The 22,752-nt window shown below is 35.0% G+C and overlaps 1 protein-coding gene across 2 annotated transcripts in view; it reads right to left on the bottom strand.

The window, feature by feature from the left end:
- Positions 1 to 22,752, bottom strand: part of LOC120426607 (zwei Ig domain protein zig-8-like) — a 772,331-nt gene that overhangs the window by 26,337 nt on the left and 723,242 nt on the right. For both annotated transcript variants that reach the window (XM_052710389.1, XM_052710390.1), the window contains exon 5: positions 15,075 to 15,202. In XM_052710389.1, coding sequence (XP_052566349.1) covers positions 15,075 to 15,202 — 128 coding nt within the window. The remainder of the gene's footprint in view (positions 1 to 15,074; positions 15,203 to 22,752) is intronic.

Below are 22,752 nucleotides of genomic sequence, written 5' to 3'. Positions count from 1 at the left end.
TTTTGATCATATTAAACGGTTTCTGTCATATTTTCATCTATTGAAAAGTTAGCCTTGTTCTTAAAAACTTGATTTTTTACATCACTAACATGAGTAAATTTCACAAATGAGTCATGTTTTACTTTTGAAAATCGAAACATTTGCATGATTTCGTCATTTTAAATATTTGAGGTTTGTAGCGCTTCGAAAAAAATAGTTTTCGTCATTTTCATTTTCTGGAAGTCTATATCTCAGCAACTATAGCTCAGATCAACAACGTGAAACAAAATCATGGTGTATTTTTTCGAGAACACGTCTGAAATTTGTCACCATGAAGGAAGTGATCTTTTTCCCAAAATTATCGAAATATTCCCTCGGGGCAACATGCATGCATGTACGCTTCAGATATATTACAATAATGCTTTGAGAAACTCTAAATTATTTTACCAATATTTGACCTCACAAAAAAAGGTTTCCGAACCAAATTCACAAGATTTCTAGCTTTCTTCTAAAATACTCCAAAACCAAAGCAGGAAGAACCAAGACGACCAAATGATAATCTTTTATTTGTACAATTTGTCATGAAAATACGGCAGCATATTATCCAGATACAAATTTAAGTATGAAACAATGCTGAACTTAGAGTATTTCATTTAAAAGCTATTTCCATTTTTTTTAAATCCTCTACCATATTACATAATGATTTTTTTAAACATTTTCGAATCATTGTACACAGTTAAAAAAAAGTGTTAATTTGAAAGATATAATATTGGAAGGTTTACTATTACCTTTTCTATAATGAGCAATTCCATGCCAAATAGGGAATCGGTTGTACCCGACCCTCTTCGATTTCAATGAAACTTTGTAGACATGTTATCCTACGCTTATATAAGCCATTTTTGTGTATATGGAGCCAGTTTCACTTGATGATGACATTTGAGAAGGGCGTAAGTGTTTTAAATATTTTTGTTATTCGGAATTTAAAAATTTCTGTATCTCGAAGCCGTTGCATCGTATCAAAAAGTGGTCAAAGACAAACTTGTAGGAAATTTGACGGGCTTTCCGAAAAAAATACACTGAAAGAAAAAAACACTCTACGTTTACGAGATTTTTCGATTTTTAAGTTTAAAAGTCAAATTTGAGGGGGAGCCCACGATTTTTTTTCGTTCAAATTTTTTGTGAAGATAGCCCAAGATGTTACAAAAAGACTCAAGAAAAATGCAGGATGGAGCAACTCACCTAAAAAAATACAAAAATCATTTACTGAAACTGTTTTTTTGAAAAGTGCTCTTAACGTCAAAATTTTCACAAACCGATAGTGGGAATCGATTCTCTAGACAATTTTACATAAAAGTCTCCATATTGACTGCTGTCTTAAGTCCAACCCTTGTGAAGTTACAGCGGTTTTAAAAATAAAAATGTTGAAAAAATAGGTTTTTTGATGGTTTTTTGCAATTTCTATATGACAGACTTGATTTTTCAGTCTCGAAAATATTTTTACCGGAAAGCTCGTCCAATTCCCCATAAGTTTGTCTTTGAGCACTTTTCAATTGGATGTATGGGCTTACGAAAAACGAAACTATTGGCACTACGCCCCCCGGGGCATGGCCTTCCTCTAACGTGGGATTTCTGCTCCAGCGCCTCTGACGAGACAGGAGAAACCGGGACCGACGTTTTACTTCACCATCCGATAGAAGCTCAGTGGATAAGGCGGGAATCGAACCCGCGTCTCATAGCATCATCGGGATCGGCAGCCGAAGCCGCTACCCCTGCGCCACGGCTTACAGATATAAGCTAATTACATTGCTCATAACTTAAAACATAATATTTTTTCAGTGTAGTATAGTAACCTGGATAGTAAATTAGCTTAAATCATAAAAAAAATGAGTTATTTTGAAAAGTGGTCAAAGACAATCTTATGGAAAATTGGACGAGCTTTCCGGTAAAAATATTTTCGAGACTGAAAAATCAAGTCTGTCACATAGAAATTGCAAAAAACCATCAAAAAACCTATTTTTTCAACATTTTTATTTTTAAAACCGCTGTAACTTCACAAGGGTTGGACTTAGGACAGTAGTCAATATGGAGACTTTTATGTAAAATTGTCTAGAGAATCAATTCCCTTTATCGGTTTGTGAAAATTTTGACGTTAAGAGCACTTTTCAAAAAAACAGTTTCAGTAAATGATTTTTGTATTTTTTTAGGTGAGTTGCTCCATCCTGCATTTTTCTTGAGTCTTTTTGTAACATCTTGGGCTATCTTCACAAAAATTTTGAATGAAAAAAAATCGTGGGCTCCCCCTCAAATTTGACTTTTAAACCTAAAAATCGAAAAATCTCGTAAAAGTAGAGTGTTTTTTTCTTTCAGTGTATTTTTTTCGAAAAGCCCGTCTAATTTCCTACAGGTTTGTCTCTGACCACTTTTTGATACGATGCAACGGCTTCGAGATACAGAAATTTTTAAATTCCGAATAACAAAAATATTTAAAACACTTACGCCCTTCTCAAATGTCATTATCGAGTGAAACTGGCTCCATATACACAAAAATTGCTTATATAAGCGTAGGATAACATGTCTACAAAGTTTCATTGAAATCGGAGAGGGTCGAGAAAAAAGTACCTGAAAAATTCCTGTTTTGGGCTGGAATTGCTCTAATGTAATATTATCCCAATTTAGATTAAAACAGTAGAATTACAGTGGAGAAGTGGAAAACTTACACATTTTAAAGGTAAAATTAGACATTTTTCTGACATAAAAGATGTCCTCATTCCCAGCTGTATACCATGATTTTTTAACTGTGTAGAAAACAGTTTGATAAACAAGTTTAAAAAAAGTAACCATTTTGGTTCAATATAAGCCATGAGATATAAATAAATTCGTAAAATTAAAACTGACCTTCTCCAAAATTTCTGAATTAAACTTAAAATTTTCAATTATAAGAAAAAAAAACTAGGAAGTGTTGACTTGAAAATGGTTACAGCCCAAAAACAATGCCTTTTATCAAATTTTCAAAAAAGTACTTCCCTATTGCCAAATACATTTTTAAACTAAAATTTCATGAGCTTTTTTTAAACTTTTAAAAATTTGACCAAAAACAATTTGTCCGTCATGCACTTTAGCTGAAAAGTTGACACAAGAAATCATGAAAAAAGTTTGCCAAATTTGGTTGGTGCGATAGAAAGTTTATGTGAAAAAATCAGTATTTTTACTGAGCTTTTTGCTAAAAAAAAGCAATGTGCACGGAGAAAAAAAAATTCCAATATTTTTTATTTCACTTTTTACCACTATCATGCCAATTCCTATTTTTTTAAGTTTTGCTTAATTATATGTTTCAGCAGTCTTAAAAGGACGTCTTTTGAGCTAGAGTTAGGAATAAAGCAGAGTTATGATTTATGAAAAAAAAAGTGTGGTCGTCAGCGATGGAAGAATCTTCTTCAAAAGAAAAATTTTTGACGACACACAAAAAAAAATCATCATCTGGATTATTCGGCGGAACACCGATTTCACTTCTAAACTTGCAGGTGTATCGTCACAAGTCGAAAAATGAGCAGTAACTTGTCGTAGATAAACAATGTTTGCATACAAAACGAAATAAATGAATTTAAGTGGTGTTAACATAGAGATTCATACTCATAGATTTTCTTCGAGAAGTTCGCAAACGATTTTCTTTTGTGTGATTCGCCTCATCTTTTTTTTTTGCCAGTGAAGAAAGTTTGCAAGCGAAATAGACGCTATTGCGATTATTAATCCCTGGTGGTCGTACAAAATGTTTAAATGCCAATTCTAGTTTAAAAGCAGAGAATTACACTTATTTAGATAAATTGCTCCGTTTTCATGTTAAAAACATTTTCAGTTGGCAGTATTGACTAAAGGATAATTTGTAAAATATTTTTTATATAAAAAATCAAATTCTGAACTGATCTAAAATTTAATTTTGACTTGATGTCATTTAATTGATTTCCGATTTTTCAGACATTTCGATAGAAAATTTTCTCAGCTTTTCGATTTTATTTCCAAAGATGGACACTATTATTTAAAATATTAAAAATTAAATTTTGTCAAATAGATTCTAAATCGACACTGGATTGCTTGCAAACATCATCCATCTCCAAAATCACTGTGTCAAACTTTTGACTACTCTTTCGCAGCACAGAGAATCATCCCATCGACACCCTAAACCTCCTTCCCGGCAGCCATATTTGTCAAGGTGAACGAAGAGTTAATTTCTTTTGCGGATTTTGCACGATTTATGCGCTGCCACTCATCGTTTTTGTACGGTTGTATAGATTTTCAAGAAGCGTGGCAAGTGCCATTGTATGGTGGCGCCAGGAAACTGCTCCGCCGGCAAAAGTGGGGAAAATGGGTTCCATTGAGCGCTGGAGAAGCCACCTCCATCACACCCGTACCGGAAGTGCGCTTTTTCCGCGAAATCCGGAATGCGAATCGCAAGAAAAGCACGCGGCTCTTCGCTCCGAAGGATCATCGTCGTCGTCGTCATCGACTCGTTCAATGTTGGAGAAGAAGAGGAAAGTGCTTCGTTTTGCTCTTTGTGAAGGAATTTTCATTCAGTTTGTAATTTGTTGGAGGAAAAAACGGAATCGAACGAAAATATTATCGGAAAAGCTGATCTTGTTGCGATTCAAATTATTCAATCAAATCAAATTTGGAATGTTTCAGCAACACAAACCAACACGATTAACCCACTATTTTAATCCGTCAGTTTGAAACTGATAAAGTGAAATCCATCAATTGCACATTTTGGTTTCCCGATTCGATTTCACTCGTTTTATAGTTTTCCACCCAATTTTTCGCAAATCCCGAACCACCTTTTTTGCTCAAATGCTTTGTTATAACACACGTGTTCAGGGTCGGCTGGGGCCAATTTGCGCCAACGCAATGTCGACGGGTCACGGTTTCATGTTACAATCGGTATTGTAAATGCATAAATCAAAATTATTGCCACTTTCGAAATGGCAGCTTGCGGTGATGGCGGGTGTGGTTGTATGTGTGTGTGTGTAACTGCCACCTAAATTACCGCTTAATTTAGTTGTTTTTCATATTAAGAGTGCAACAAGCACATCATATGGTTGTGATTTTATTGATTCTGTGTGGTTTTTGTTTTGTTGGATTTTAAAAACAATTCAATCACGATACCCACAGGAGCTCACCCCATGTGTAATTTCATGGAAAAATTAATAAAATAAACATAATGATGATAATATATAGTTGGTTCTTTACAACAACAAAAATTAAAATTGCTTTTTTTTTCAGTTGATCGATGATTGCACAACACTTGATTTTTATCGAGTTTAATGATTTTTGAGAAGCCTATCCCAATTAGGTGGAAATGCTGGAAATTATTGCAAAAGCTCATGTTTTGAAATTGTAAGGGTATCAGTATTTGTGATTGGAGAACTCTAATATGGTGTTAAAGTAGCTAAAAAAAACGAAGGAAACTCAATGGAAAAGTAAGTGGTGAAAAGTTTTAATCATATTTTTATAATTAAAAGTAATTTTCTTGAATCGGATGTTATTTCAAATGAAAAGTGAATTTGGTTTAACAATTCCACCAGATCCATATGAAAGTTAAATAAAAAAAAAATTAGGTGCACCAATTACCCGAGCAGACGGTGATAACTTTGGAATTTTTTTTTTTTTTTTTTGATATTTGAAAATACTTGGCCAATAACATTTTATGTTATTTATAACAAGTTATGTTATTCGTCTTTATGATTTTTTTTTTGTTATTGAGTTGTTATTGTAATAACAAACTAATAACATTTTAAGTTATTTTTGAACAAATCTTTGTTATTATTTTTTGTTATTTTAACAACTAATCCGATCATCCCAAAAACAGTTGGAGGTATTCTTCCATAACAAAAAATGTTATTCCAAGTTGTTTTGGCTTTCAACCAATATCAGACAAATAACAAATTTTGTTATGATAACATAAACTGTTATTAAACCCTTATTCAAATGTTGATTTTTAAGAAGATTCCATAACACTTTCTGTAATTTTAACAATATTTGTCATTGAAATGGCATGAATTTTGTTATTACCGTCTGCCCGGGTAGGCTCAACATTGATGTGGAAGTTCTTTGGCCCAAATATTTTGACACGTTTTTTTTTTTTGCCATAACGTAGCCCTAACCCGAACAGACGGTAATAACTAAATTCATGCCATTTCAATAACCAATACTGTTAAAATAACAGAAAGTGTTATGGAATATTCTTGCAAAATCCATTCTTGCATAAGAGTTCAATAACAGTTTATGTTATCATAACAGAATTTGTTATTGGTCTGATATTGATAAAAAGACAGAACAACTTGAGAATAACATTTTTTGTTATGGAAGAATATCTCAAACTGTTATTGGGATGATCGGATTAGTTGTTAAAATAACAAAAAATAATAACAACCCGAGCAGACGGAAATAACTTGGGAATAACATTTTTTGATATTTGAAAATACTAGGCCAATAACATTTTACGTTATTTATAACAACATTTGTTATTCGCCGTTATGATTTTTGTGTATTGTAATAACAGGCTAATAACATTTTCAGTTATTTTTCGAATCTTTGTTATTATTTTTTGTTATTTTAACAACTAATCCGATCATCCCAATAACAGTTGGAGGTATTCTTCCATAACAAAAAATGTTATTCCAAAGTTGTTTTGGCATTCAATCAATATCAGACCAATAACAAATTTTATTATGATAACATAAACTGTTATTAAATCCTTATGCATAAATGGATTTTTCAAGAAGATTCCATAACACTTTCTGTTATTTTAACAGTATTTGTTATTGGAATGGCATGAATTTTGTTATTACCGTCTGCCCGGGAAAGATTTGTTCGAAGAATAACTTAAAATGTTATTAATCTGTTATTACAATAACAATCCAATAACAAAAAAATCATAATGTCGAATAACAAATCTTGTTATAAATAACATAAAATGTTATTGGCCTAGTATTTTCCAATATCAAAAAATGTTATTCCCACGTTATTTCCGTCTGCTCGGGAAGCCATATTAGAATGGTCTTAGCAATGTTACGTTAGTCCCAACAATGGCACTTTTCAAATAAAGTTTAAGAAACTTTTTTTCTGTTTTTAAAAAATTAAAAAAGTAATCGTAACATGCACAGCGTTCTAACGGTGTTTGGACCAAATAGCCATTGTCTGAAAATACTTATATCGGATTTTCCGGGAAATACTACACGATCACGCAGAAAAATATTTTGTAGAATCAGCCTGTACGAGGTTTGATTCAACAACATTTTTGTTGAATATAATCAACGCCGATTTTGCGTTGAAACAAACCTTGATTTTCTCAATTCCACAAAAATCTTTTGTTGTTTTGAAAAAGTTGTCTTGACGTCTAGCGTTGATTCAACAAAAATCTTGATTTTCAAATCAACAAAACGTTTTGTTGATTCAAATACGCCTTATTTTTCTGCGTGATATACTGAATATCGTGTACGTGTCGTGTCGTGAAAGATATAAAAGTATTCTTTTACAAAAACTGCAATGACTTTAAATTGAATCTTTCAAAAGCAACCTGACGATCAAAAAATATGAACAAATTTTCCGAGAAATCGCAGGACATCTCTAAAAAAATTAAATTTGTTGGAAATAGTTCAACTTAAGAACAAAAAAGTACGAGGAGAAATATATAGCTTGATTTCTTGATAAAACACCATGCAACACGAAAATTTACATTTTAAAATTTTTAAGACCTCCGTGTACGCACGAGAGCAAGCAGCAGTGAAGTGCTCAGTGCTCTATCGTTTTTTCGGATTTTTTCGCCGTATTTGATTGTGATTACCCGCGAGTTTGCTTCTCCAGCATGCCAAAGGCCGGCCGTGTGCAAAAAGGTAAACAAACCAACGTCGTGTCGACCGCCATCGCGCAGGGGAGCGTGAGCGCAGAAGGTATCGACAAAAAGTATCTTCATCCCGGATATGTTCCGAGATCACCAGTGCGAACCCGTTCAGGTACTTCCGGTGCCACGACCAATGGCACATCAACATCCGCCAACATCCCCATCAGGAACGAGTTCCAGAAGCTGAGCGACGACGAAGAAAACAACAACAACAACGACGGTAGCAGCACTACCGACGACGACGACGACGACGCGACGATGGTCGTGCACGGAAAAAAGTGCTCCAGCGGAACGTAGACCACCTCCAATTTTTGTTTTGGACACGTTGGCGGACGATGTTGACGAGTTGCTGGAAGGCCTCGGATATTGTCTGAAAATCGGTAAGTCGGCAGTGCAAGTGATCACACTGAATAAAAAGAATTTCGACCTGGTGTATGAAGAATTGAAGCGTAGCAACTTCAACTTCTACACATTCAACCCCGAGAAGCCCCCTGTTAAGGTCGTCTTACAGGGTTACCAAGACCGTCCAGTTTCTGACCTGAAGAAGCACCTTTCGGACGCCGGAATAAAACCGCGGGAGTCAAAAGTGCTCTCGCGCAAGACAACGGTAACAGGTACTCACAAACTGTACCTGTTGTACTTCGACCGCGGCACCGTCAAAATTCAAGACCTGCGGCGGACTAAGACGGTGGACGGTTTTTGGGTAAACTGGCGGTTTTACACCAAGAACCCGACGGATGTAGCGCAATGCCACCGTTGCCAGAAATTCGGCCACGGCTCGCGGAACTGCAACCTCCGGCCCCGCTGCGTGAAGTGCGGTGAGTCACACCTCTCGGAGGCGTGCGCACTGCCACGAAAGGCGGACTTGGGGGACAAGGCAGAACAAACCAAGCCGCGCGTAAAGTGCGCGAACTGTGACGGCAACCATACCGGCAATTACAGCGTATGCATCGCGCGCAAGGCCTACCTAGAGGAGCAGGAAAAGAGGAAGAAGAAAGCAGCAGCGTCCCACTCTCCCCAGCGAAGTACGAGCGCAGCCGTTCCAGCGGAAAACTCAGCGTTCCCTCCTGGTTGGGGGCGTGCGTTCGCCAGCGCGATCGCTGCCGGTAGCGGCAGTACGGCCCAGCAAGAAGTCACCGGGGAAGATCTCTTCACCCTGCTGGAGTTCTTTGCTCTCGCGGGGGAGATGATGACGCGGTTTCGGAGCTGCCGGAACAAGGCGGAACAATTCCTGGCCCTTGGGGAACTGATGATCAAACACATCTACAAAGGATAAATAACCTCTGATCTAGATATTAGCTTTCTCTTCCTCTATCCCCTTTCCTTTGCAATTTCTGTAAGGCACTAGGCCTTAGTTAAAGAAGTAATTGTTCCATAATGGATTATGATGCAACACACAGCTGTAAGGAACTCCAAAACTCTGTTATGCACTTCAAAATAACTCATTGTATTTTGATTATTCACCAATAAAACCGAATTGAAATTGAAAAATTAAAATTTTTAACCACATTTTTCATTAAGATTGTTTGAAACTAATGCGCTTTAAAAAATGGCATGTTACATGAACAGTTGAATAGAACATTTTTCGCTGAAATTTCACATTTTTTGTTTTTGTTATTTTGTAATTTATTGTGCTTAATAAATTAAGAGAGTCTTCACAAACATTTCTTTAAAATTGACTGACAAAAAAACACATTATATAAACACACGGAGAAAAAAGTCCTCCCAAAATCGTCAACAAGCGTTCATGAAAATGGGAACCACGAACAAAGTGTTCAAATCCTATGGTGTTCGTGGTTCCCATTTTCATGAACGCTTGTTCACCATTTTGGGAACTCTTTTTTCTCCGTGCATAGAGCACACTAGTTCTGTCACGTAAATTTGAACAACATTTTTTATATCAATTCCAGTTAACCGAAAAACATTTAAAGCGTAATCTTACAATTTTGAAAAAAATACAAACATAAAACCTTAGCATGATTTTTGCATTTTTTTTTTTCTTCATTAAATAGATCATGTGATTTAGAACGTTAGGACTGTCAAAACCAGCTATTGACTCAGCTCAAAACTGATCCAACGTCTGAAAGTAAAATATGTTACTCTCCTAGTTTGATTTGTTTGAAGTGATTTGAATTTGTTTGCAGAAGTTTCCAGTTTTGAATTTTCATCTAAATTATAATTTTTATTGAAAATTTCAATTAAACAGTTGATTTCAATGAGAACATACAATTTTATGAAACCGAGTTAAAATGGGATTCTTTCGTTCTATTTAATTTGCACATAAATTCCAAATAGTAGTTTATGCAACAAGTTGCAAAAAGAGGATTTTTTCAGCACGAGTCGTACATTTATCCAACGAGGTTCACCGAGTTGGATAAATACGACGAGTGCTGAAAAAATCAAGTTTTGCAACGAGTTCCATACAACATTTTTTGCAATTCGAAAAACACCCATTGAGTTAAATTTTAAGTTAAATTTTCATCAATTTTGTCAATAAATCGTTTAAATCAAAAAAATGTTGAAAAGTGTTACTTTTCGAAACAAGTGCTGAAAAGTTTAACTTTTCAGCACCCATTTCAGTGCTAAAAAGTAGAACTTTTCAGCATTTATTTTGAAAAGTGTTGCTATTAGATTATGTTATTTTTGGTACAGAAAAGTAGGCTATTTCGTCGTTCAATAATGACAGGAAAAGTAAGAAGTTTCACGACGGAATTGCAAAATAGTAGTTTATGCAACAAATTGCAAAAAGAGGATTTTTTCAGCACGAATCGTACATTTATCCAACGAGGTTCATCAAGTTGGATAAATACGACGAGTGCTGAAAAAATCAAGTTTTGCAACGAGTTCCATACAACATTTTTTGCAATTTCGAAAACCACCCATTGAGTGAAATTTTAAGTCGAATTTTCATGTATTTTGTCAATAAATCGTTTAAATCAAAAAAATGTTGAAAAGTGTTACTTTTCGAAACAAGTGCTGAAAAGTTCAACTTTTCAGCACCCATTTCAGTGCTAAAAAGTAGAACTTTTCAGCATTTATTTTGAAAAGTGTTGCTATTAGATTCTGTTATTTTTGGTACAGAAAAGTAGGCTGTTTCGTCGTTCAAGAATGACAGGAAAAGTAAGTAGTTTCACGACGGAATTGCAAAAATATTATTTTGAAACAGTTAAGAGTTTTGATACTTTTTCTCGAATTTCGTGAATTTTAGGAAAATATATTTAAAAAATCACAGGAAACGGAAAATATTTTCAAAATGGAGTTCTCGGGATATCTCGGGACGGGAAATTGGACGCCATATCTTCTAATCTAATCTTATCTAATCTAATCTAATCTAACCCTATCACAGCCAGTCTTACGAGGGCATCCTGGAGAATTCCTTAGGTTGATTGACGCCTAGCATCTTCTTGTCATTATCAACATTTGCAGTGCGCCATTGCATTAGAATGCATTTAAACATCACAAACGTCGAAGCGGCCAGGCCAACTGCGTAAAGTTAACCGCAAAGATGATTCGTTAAAATGTATTGTGTTTGAGCACGAATGTTCAGACAACAAAACATTTAATGAATCGACAGGGGAGGAAGAAACGTGGGGATCCCCCGCTCACGTTCCTGGTTATTAAAGCAATGAATCGTTGGAAGCACCACGCTAAGAAGTTTTGGTGCCCGGGACCCTCTGGGATGGGACATTGTATTTCCACAAATGCTCTGGACACTATTTGCCGTGGTTATAGCGCCATAACTCGCTCCGGGAAATTGAACGCCATATCTTCGGGGGAAATCTCAAAATTCAGGGGTTGAAGAAAGACGTTTTATGTCAATGTGTTTTTTTTAAATTTAATTGAATTCATATCTTTGACTGATAAGCATTCATCCCATTTGCCAATATCCATTATTTAAACAACATATACGGAAAAAAATATTTAGAGGAAAACGATTTTTGAAAACGCTTTTGAGAAGCTGCAATTGAACGTTAATTGGGTCCTACTATTGTTCACAACGATAAAGCTTATTATTCTAATGACAAGGACCCTTTGAACAACCGTAAAAGGATAGATGTTCAATTCAATTTTTAAAAATTAACATCTTCTTGACAGAAAGCATTCTACTTTGCACCTCGTTCCAAGGGGACCAAAGTTGATCCATCGTAAAATGTTGTCTTGTCAATTTATTTCTTTGGCCTGAAATTAAAAATAGTGATTAGAAATGATTTTAAATCGTGTTTTTATCGTTAATTTTTTTTTGATTTTTGGGTTATTTTTAATACCCCTGACTCATTGGACCTTTTTTTTTAAAAGAACTCCAGATATGCCAAAATAAGGTGCCGGATGGAATTACATGCTGTTTCCCCAGTATTATTCTGAGTACAAAGAGAAACGTGAAGTCCAAGTCAAAAGCAAACTAAAGAAAGGTATAAGTAAATAGAGAAAGTTGACAAGGGGCCATCCATGAACTACGTGAATACTTTTTTTTAAATTTCCATGAAAGAAGGGCTCTTTCGCAACTTTTTGCGGGCTGAATCGAATTATTTCATCCAAGGGGCCTAAAGAAACTGTGGTTTTTTGATGATTTTTTTTATCAATTGCATAGGATAGGCTATAACTCGGAAAATTAACCTCGAAAAAAGACATCCTAGTATTCAAATATTGAGCAAATGTCTGTGTGTGTGGTGAGATTTTGATCCAATTAATTACACTTGATTATCTTGGCACTGGCTGAACCACTTTTGACCGTTTTGATCTCATTCGTTCCGTCACAAAAGTCGCCTTTGAAAAATAATGATGGTTACTTAAGTAACTAAAAGTTTTGCTAAAAAAAATGTGAACTAAAGATTGTTCAAAGGGTGATTTTGTTAGACAACCTATCCTATAATATATTTTTAGAACGGTATTTGAAATACCTTTCTTCAAAATTCTTCTTTGAAGATCTGATAAAATTTTAAGCACTTAAGTGTTTATCACGCAGAAAAATCAGGCATATTTGAATCAACAAAACGTTTTGTTGATTTGAAAAACAAGATTTTTGTAGAATCAACGCTAAACGTCAAAAAAACTTTTTCAAAAAACCCGATTTAATCCCACCTGGGGTGATTTCGAGCCTTTCTTACTAAAGAATATAACAATGGTGGAACTTCTTTCAATTCATAAAATCGACTCTGTTTATTTATAACGTCAGCACAAAAGAAAGTCTTATGATGAAAGCAAAGTATTATTAATGATATGTTTTCCAAAAGAAATAAAAAAACGCAATTTTCACAAAAAGAATATTTTTAATCGTACATTCTTAGTCAAACAAGCGTTTATGACAAACGCGAGTATAGCAAGCTTCCCATACGCCAGTGACAACGCACACCGCGGTTTTGGTTTTTTTAGCTTCGGTACGAGCTTTTTTGTGTGTTGGTATTTTGGTTCATCGTACCATCGTACCGAACAAAGCAGGTGCAAAGAAAAACCGAGGTACAAGTGAACCGCGTGTGCCGCACGGTGCAGGGAAGCTTGCCATTCAGCTTCTACGAAAGTGAGAGAGTCAAAGATAGCTATTTTAACAACCGCACCACTACACACTCAATCGCGAATACCTTAGGTAGAAAGCTATTGGCGTCGCCAGCATTGAAAACTTTGAAAACGATATAAACGATGAAAAGCTTAGAAAGCTCCTATTGGAATCCAATGAACCCTGTTAAGAAAACTTACGACATCACGAAAAAATGAAGTCTACTTTTAGGCGATTTTAGGAGCACACCGGAAACAAATTGATTGTAGCCGGATGAATGTCCTATGTAACAAAAGTTTTTGCATAAACATTGGACAGTTATGCAAAAACGGACAGGGCAAAAGAAACCGAAAAGCTACGATATCTCACATATTGTAGGAAACATCGATAGACAAGCTACTACAAAACGAGTATAAGTCGAGCCACAAAATATATGCGCCAGCATCCTCCCGCCAGTATTCGAAGCTCAACTTGACAACTTGTCGACTTTGCGACGAAGCGTCGAAAATCGATGCAGTGTGATTTTTTGGCAACTTTTCCGATGAAAATTCATGCTGAATCGACATATTTACGAAGATGAAAATGACGTCCAGCCTTAAAGTAAAACCTATACCTTTCTTTAGTAAGAAAGGCAAAAAAAAAACAAAAGATTTTTGTGGAATTGAGAAAATCAAGGTTTGTTTCAACGCAAAATCGGCGATGATTATATTCAACAAAAATGTTGTTGAATCAAACCTCGTACAGGCTGATTCAACAAAATATTTTTCTGCGTTATTAAATACTTTTTAAGGCCAATTTCTTTTAACTACATATTTGACCTCAAATTTAAACTTTCCGAACTGAAATTTACCACATTGAATACTTTCTGAAATAACCAAGACAACTGAGTTAAAAAACTTTTCTCTGTACAATTTTTCATGAAAACTTTATTATTGACATTTTAATATTATTTGCTATTAAATTTGTTGACATTTTTAATGATATTAAATGCTGATAAACCGGTTGGTTGAAACGAAGGTATTTTTAAAGGCAATGTAAAAATGCAATATTCCAATAAAAATGTTCAACTACCGATCATAAAACCATCAGCATGCATAACAAAAACAAATCAATTTGTGGAAAAGGGGGGAGTGGGAGCAGCTGTTCCTTTAACACCATGTTCTTCGGTGCGTCGTTTCCTCTGCGGGAAATATTCTTTCGATTCGAAGAATTTCCTAACGTTCCTTCACGCGTTTCTGTGCTGTGCTGTCCGGAGGTAACAGGTGCCTTTCGGCTTTCGCTGGTCTGATTTTGGAGCCGTGCTTTGCAATTTGTATAATATTTCACTCCGTGGTTGAAAAATGATGCCCAGCTTTGAGGTGGGAAACGAGGGACGGTTGTTGAGGCAGAGCTTTCATGGAAATATCATGAAAACGAAAAAAGAGGGCTCATTTTTCTCTGCCTACATCGTGGGGCTTTGAAGCTGTTTTTGCTGCTGCTTTTAAGTAATTCCTCACAGACAAGTTGAATAACTTTTTGATTTATGAATAGATTTTATCAAAAGGTTTGTATAAAACTATTTTAAAAAATTCTCATTTCAATTAGAAAAAAAAAACAGTTAAATGATCTACCCAATTATTTCAATTAACAGCACAAAATTGCACGTTCGCTTGGCTGTGGCTCTGGAAAAAGTGAAATGAAGACGCGCTAGATCACGTGGCACAAGATACTTACGACGTTATTATGGTTCCAGAAAATGTAGGCCGGTGGCTCCGGGGAGTCCTTCACGACGCACGTTAAATTTATCGTCGAGCCGCTCTCGATGTACAGATCCGGGGCTCCAATTATTTCCGTCGATGGTTCTGCAAATGAAAATCGCAAAGCGAGAGAGAATGTTGTGAATGAAAAAAACGAGGGAGAAAGCACAATCAGAAATGGGGAAAAAGAGGGAAAAACGATACCAACGACCGGCTCCCTCCACAATGGCAGAAATTAAATTTTACGCAAATCCTGACCTGGAGGCCAGGTGGAATAAATGGAAATTTATGGTTGAGATGCCGCGGTGCTTTTGGTGGTCGATTTTCTGGTGGCCTGCCGTAATTACATTGGGCAATTGTGCTTTCGGAGAAGGTGGCGGGGAGGACACTTTTCGGGTGAATTTGCCCCGGGCATCGATTGGCTTGACGGCAATTGGTGGGAAAATTAGTCATTCGATCAGTGTGCTTGAGAAGGGTAATTGTTGGATAAGTATCGAGGGCATGGAAACAGGAAAAACTTTAAGACAGTTGTTTTCTTCTGAATTCAGTGGTTCAACTCCGTTTGAAGACGGGACCAATACGCGAAAAGGGCGGAAAACTTAAAATACCCGTAACCGAAATGAATGCAGACAAAATCAATCTTCCAACAACTTTAAATGAATCAAATCGTCAGCAGATCCAACAATGCCAACCGCAAACGTCTACCAGCAGCGTACAAGAGTTGTGAGTTCTTTATGCAAAGCTCCCCCTCCCTTCGAAACTCACTCGGTGAGCTTTTCCAAACTGGACGTGATTCAACGAAATCAATTCAGTTCACATTTCACTCGATGCAACCGACCACGACCTGTCCGTCCGTGATTCAATTGCACGTCGTCCACCGATACACAAGAGTGCCGAAGAGTTTCCCCCACAAACAAGTCCACAGCCCCAAAACCGCAACGCAACGACGCATCCCCGCTGGCGGCCAAGCCGAGCCCGTTGTCATGCCGTCCACAAAGCAGTAGCACAGGTTCTGGTAAACATTTTCCGGGCCACCGATTAGAGGGCGAGTTTCTCCGAGTGAATTTATTTGCAGTCTGCCGGAGACTGTCGGGTGAGCCCGAGTGTACTCGGCAGAAGGGTCCTTCTGGCCAAAGACACACACACACACACACACACATGTACGTGAGAGGGGGGAGGGGAAGGATCTTGGTTCGTTTTGACAGCTACAAGGCCACCGTACGGAGAGGGACTTACTCTACATTCACCGGATCTATGGTCTGGGAAAAAGTAGAATCTGTACCAGGAAACCGGTCAACCGGAGTTGTCCTTGGTAGACTGGCTGTGATTGTGGCAGAAGTGACAGTGGGAGTTTGTGGAATGGATGGTCAATACTTGATACTTGATTTTGTAAGCATTGTTGGATTTCTTGAGATTATGTAGAACCAAAACAATTTCAGAATAATTCATTCTGACATTAAATTCATAACAATTATAAGGTTCGTAACATTAAAATGACTTTAAATTATTTTTTTTAGATTGAAGAGAGTTACATATAAGATTTTACAGAATTATAGAATATTCTTGAGATTCATAAGATTCATAAGATTCATAAGATTCACAAGATTCATAAGATTCATAAGATTCATAAGATTCATAAGATTCATAAGATTCATAAGATTCATAAGATTCATAAGATTCATAAGATTCATAAGATTCATAAGATTCATAAGATTCATTAGATTCATAAGATTCATAAGATTCATAAGATTCATAAGATTCATAAGATTCATAAGATTCATAAGATTCAAAAGGTTCATAAGATTCATAAGATTCATAAGATTCATAAGATTCATAAGATTCATAAGATTCATAAGATTTATAAGATTCATAAGATTCATAAGATTCATAAGATTCATAAGATTCATAAGATTCATAAGATTCATAAGATTCATTAGATTCATAAGATTCAAAAGATTCATAAGATTCTTGAGATTCATAACATTCATAAGACTCATAAAAATCAAAAGATTCATAACAAGGTTGTTAATCGATAAAATTATCGACGATAATATTATCGTCTGACGATAACGATAACGGTTAGTGTTATCTTCGGGACGATACCGTATTTTTCGAAAATATTCAAATTTTCATAATTTGCATTATGGGTATCACACGAAGCGAAATTTTTTATATATCTTTGACTTTATTTAAGTATTTTTGTAAAATACTAGAATTCAAAGAATAACGTATTTTTCGAAAATACTCAAATTATCATAATTTGCAAAATGGGTGCGAAATTTTGTATGTTTCTTTCGCTTTATTAAATTACTTTAAAAAAATACTAATATTTTCACAAAATACAGTATTTTTTCGAAAACACTCAAATTTTCATTATTTGCAGTATGGGTGGGTATTAAATGATGCAAAATTTTGTATGCTTTTACAATTTATTAGAGTTTTGTTTTTTGAAAATACTAAAATTTTCACAAAATACCTTCTTTTTTCGACAACATTCAATATTTAAAAATTTGCAATATGGGTATCAAACAAAGCAAAATTTTGCATGCTTCATACATCCATACAAATTGTGTATGCTACATTTCTTACACAATTTGCGTGCTTTATAAAAAAATAGTTTTTCCGAAAAAATACAGCATTTTGTGAAAATTTTAGTTTTTTATAAAAAAAAAGCTTGAATAAAGTGAAAAAAGCATGCGAAATTTCGACTCGTTTTATACCCATATTGCATATTTTTAAAATTTGAGTACCGTAAACCGGGGTGACTTTGATAGGATTTCAATTTGTTTTTTGAATGGAAAAATTTTGTATTTTCCAAACAAAACTCTATTAAAGTGAAAAAACCATGCAAAATTTTGCTTCGTTTAGACCTTTATGGCATATTTTGAAAATTTGAGTGTTTTCAAAAAAGAACGGTAATTTGTGAAATTTTTTATATTTTCAAAAAAAAAAGGCTATATAAATGTGAATAAGCAAATTTCGTTTCGTTTGATACCCATATTGCATATTTTGAAAATTTGAGTAATTAAAAAAAATGCGGAAATTTTTGAAAATTTTGGTTATTTCCCAAAAAAATAAAAAATTAAGTGAAAAAAGCATACAAAATTTTGCTTCGTTTGATACCAATATTGCATATTTTGAAAATTTTAGTATTTTCGAAAAAAAATATGGTAATTTGTGAAAATTTTATTATTTAAAAAAAACTTTAATAAAAAGAGCAAGCATGCAAAATTTCGCTTCGTTTGATACCCATATTGCAAATTATGAAAATTTTAGTACTTTCGGAAAATAGGGTATTTTGTGAACAATTTTGAGCACATATTTTACTTTGAAGCTTAGGCCGTTGCAAATATTTTTCAAAGTTTATGTCCCTTCAAAATCAGTTTGAATAATTCGAAAAACTTCAAAATTTAATGAAAATTAAAGTTTCATTAACTGAAAACCGATTAAAATGCATTTTCCTGCGTTTATAATCATTTTTAGCATGTTGAAACTTCTTTAACACCTAAACTCCCAAGCTCGAGAAAAGGGGGAATTTCCATATGAATCCCCCTTTTTCTAGAGCTTGGGAGTTTAGGTGGTAACAGTACACATCAACCAGAGTTTTTGCACCCAGATTTTTGTTACAGCCATTCTAGTATCTTCAACACTAAGAGAACTATCGATATTTTTTTTTCATCCCTTAAAATACTGGTTTCAAAGATATTTAGAAAAAAGTTTGACTATTTTTAAATCAGATTCTTGCAGGATTGGGTCCGCAAGTTTGACAAATTTGGAATAAGAAGACAACAACTTCCTTGGTTGTTGTGAACCCTTAAATTACCAATTTACAGTCCGACGAAAAGTTTTTTATTCGCGAAAAAAAAATCCGTCGATTCCTAGATATTTTGAAAACTTTTGAAACTGAACACGCCAAGACCCCTATGGAAGAACCCATAGAGATTCAACCATGTAACTATTGGCAGTGATTCATGGTTTCACTCGAGAACACCAATCTCTCTAATATAGAAGACGGTCGCCGATCTGCTCGAGTAACTCTTTTCAGTCCCCCCGCCATCTCAAGACACTTGCAAAGCAAACACGCTGGGCAATTGGCATAAAAGGGGATCGGACCCCAGCTGAAAATCGCCCCCAGTCAAGCCGGAGTGGAAACCCGGAAAGCCCTCTGCCGAGGCGAAAAAAAAAGAATCCAGGGAAATTTATGCGAAAATTTTCCAGACTCCAATAAATATCGAGCAGGCTGAAAATTTATTGACGACAGTTTGTTCAACTGTGTGTGTGTGTGTGTGTGCATGTGTGTGAAGGGACTCCGCTGTAGTACAGTTCGTTGCGTTTGTTTATTCTGAGGACCCCCCTTCGACAGGGCTTGGGAAGGATTCTTAAGGCTTTTCGAACCAATAGCGGGACCCACTTTTTGGTTCATTGGAACGGTTCCGTCGCTGCTACTGGGAAAATGCCATTAGCGGGTACCGTCGTTTGAAGAAAGTTTAGAATAAAATAAATTCAATACATCAAATATTATTTGCAAAATATACATTTTAAAATAAAACTTTCAATGAGTTGTTTCTAAGCATGACAGAAATTAATTAATAGCTTTCCTATAAAAATAGGTATAGGTATAAAAAAGGTCTTAAATAGAAGTTAGAAATAGGTTGACACCCTCTAGATGTGCCACCTTGTCTTCCAACCATGTCAAAATTTCTTGAAATAAGTAGCTTAACAACTTTTCCTAAGACACCAACGCTTTTTTTTTTTTTTTTTTTTTTTTTATTCGTCAAACATACGTAGACTACATGATCGTTGCTTAGTTTCTAATTACAAGGGGGGAACATCTATCTTTGATTGTAAAACTGTTTTTTCATGGTGGATTTTGTCATTGTGAAATCGATTATGTTATTATATTTGTTATAAGTTTCCATCATTCTATTCATGGGCCCGTGTTTAGCGTAGTCAGTTCTGTGAAAATGCAATGCGAATGGCTCACGTGCTCTCAATACGCGTGTGGGTTCATAGAAATTTAATGTTTGTAACAACTCTGGAGAATTAATTCGGTTTGTAATAAGATCATTTACGAACGAGAGAGAAGCGAATTCACGACGCTTTACAAGTGTTTCTAAGCTTATTAACATACAGCGTGCAATATACGAAGGAAGGGGAAACACTGTCCACCCTAGTTTACGAAGAGCAAATAGTAAAAATTGTTTTTGCACTGATTCAATACGGGTTTCGTGTGTTTTTATGTGTGGACTCCACACGACGCTACAATATTCAAGAATAGAGCGAACATAAGCTATGAACAATGTTTTCAATGTATAGGGGTCCTTAAAGTTATAACTGAATCGTTTTATGAAGTTGAGCATATTAGTTGCTTTGAATACCATCGTGTTGTAATGTTCGATGAAAGTCATTTTAGAATCAAGTATGACTCCTAAATCTCTAACATTTGAACAGGTTTCAACTATCTGGTTGTCTAGTTTTACGTTTATATTTGGCTTATTTATTTTTCTGCTGAACAAGATCGATGTACACTTTTTAATGTTAAGTTGTAAAAGGCTATGACAGCACCATTCAAAAAATATGTTGATTTCGTTCTGGAATCTTGAAGCGTCAGTTTCGTCTTTAATTTTCATAAACAATTTCATGTCATCTGCGTAAATCGAAACGTTGATATGCTTAAATCTAAAGGATACATCATTTACGTAAAGAATAAAAAGTAATGGGCCTAAATGAGAGCCTTGAGGTACCCCGGAAGTAACATTGATGAGCCTAGATATGAGGCCATTAAATTTAACACATTGCGTGCGTTTTGTTAAGTAAGATTTAAGCCATGAAAGTAGATTAGAATCAATTCCGATTTTATCTAATTTGAAAAGAAGCATAGGAATGTCCACTCTGTCGAAGGCTTTGCTAAAGTCAGTATAGAGTGTCTGTACAGAGTTTTTGTTATCCATTTCATTCAATGTGTAGTTTACGAACGAGAGAAGATTAGTTGCTGTTGAGCGCCCTTTGAAAAATCCATGCTGTTTTTGTGTTATGTAGTCTTTTAATTGAGCAAACATTTTGTTGTTTACTATTGCCTCAAAGAGCTTGGGAATACATGAAATAAGAGCAATTCCACGGTAGTTTTTCACGTCAGATTTTTTACCGGATTTGAAAATTGGAACTAAATATGATTTCTTCCAAGCACTTGGGAATATTCCTGATTTTAATGATAGATTAAATAGCCAATAAAGCGGAAAATAGTCGCAGTTATTCATTTTTTTAAATTGTGCCCATGTTTGCCCTCTTTTGAGAAAAATATTTTTGAAAAGCTGAGAAAATTCTCTTTATTTTGCTTTTTTGAACTTTGATGATACGACCCGTAGTTGCTGAGATATTGCCATGCAAATATTTAAAAACATGAAAATTGGTCAACTCGGTCAAACATTTTTTGCCCTATCTGGAATTTTATGAAATGTTGACATTTGATGTTATCAGAACATTAAAAAAAATAAAAATAGTGTTTTTTTGCAAATCAAGTTCTACTGACAAAAAGGGAAATAAAAAATCACCAAAAAATGTTTACCGTGTATTAAATTTTCAGTGTAGTCCTTATCCATACCTACAACTTTTCCGAAGACACCAAATTGATCAAAAAATTCCTTCAATTGATACAGATTTTTGAATTTTCATACATCATTTTGGTATTGGCAGCTGCCAAATTTAAATGGAAAATTATATAGACAAACTAATTATGGGTCATTCCATCTTTAAAAGGTCACCAGTAGAAGATAGATCTTGGTTGACACCCTGTAGGTGTGTCACCCTGCATATCAATATTTTTAAATAAAAGCCACATTCATATGGAACAACTTTTCCTAGGACACCATTTTGCTAGTTGCTTCCTTATTACGTTAAAAATTAAGATTTCGAAATATATTTTTCAGCACTTATTTTTAAATGCCTTTTAAAAACTCTGTATCTTTTTCCAGAAGCAAGATAGGACCAAACTTTCTTCGGGAAAGTTTTAGAGGACATTCAGGACTGTACTTATACGGTGTTAGTTTTAAAATTGAAATAAAAATCAAAATTATAAAGATCAAAATGTAATAAACAGGGGTTTCTCGTACAACTTTCCATCAAATTTGAATCGCTTTGCGGAAAGCCGGGTCAAATCCAATCACTCCCAAATTTTGGGGGGGTTGTTGGGGGCCCAGATAGAACCGATAAATGCCTGTTCTGATTGAATTAGTCCATTTTGAAATTTTCCCATACAACTTCAAGCCACCCTACTGTCCATAAAAAAATGATATATGATAATTCAAACATCTGTATATTTTGAAGGAATTTATTTATCGATTTGGTGTCTTCGGCAAAGTTGTAGGTATGGATAAGGACTGGAAAAAAATGATACACGTTAAAAAAATTGTAATTTTTTATTTCACTTTTTGTCACTAAAAATTGATTTGCAAAAAAGCGCATCAAATGCCAACTTTTAAGAAATTTAAAAATGGCGAAAAAAATCTTCAACCTAGTTATGACTTTTGAAAAAAGCAAAGCAATCCACTTCAACGAACCCCGGGTCTCTTGTGGTCACTGTTGCAAGTTTTTGCACATTTCTAGGCGTCCGATGGTTATGTGTGGTGAGGACCGACGTTTTACTTCCCCATCCGATA

This window comes from Culex pipiens, chromosome 3 (assembly GCF_016801865.2).
Source record: "Culex pipiens pallens isolate TS chromosome 3, TS_CPP_V2, whole genome shotgun sequence".
In the NCBI taxonomy this organism is placed as follows: domain Eukaryota; kingdom Metazoa; phylum Arthropoda; class Insecta; order Diptera; family Culicidae; genus Culex; species Culex pipiens.
This window is presented reverse-complemented; position numbering and strand designations above follow the sequence as displayed.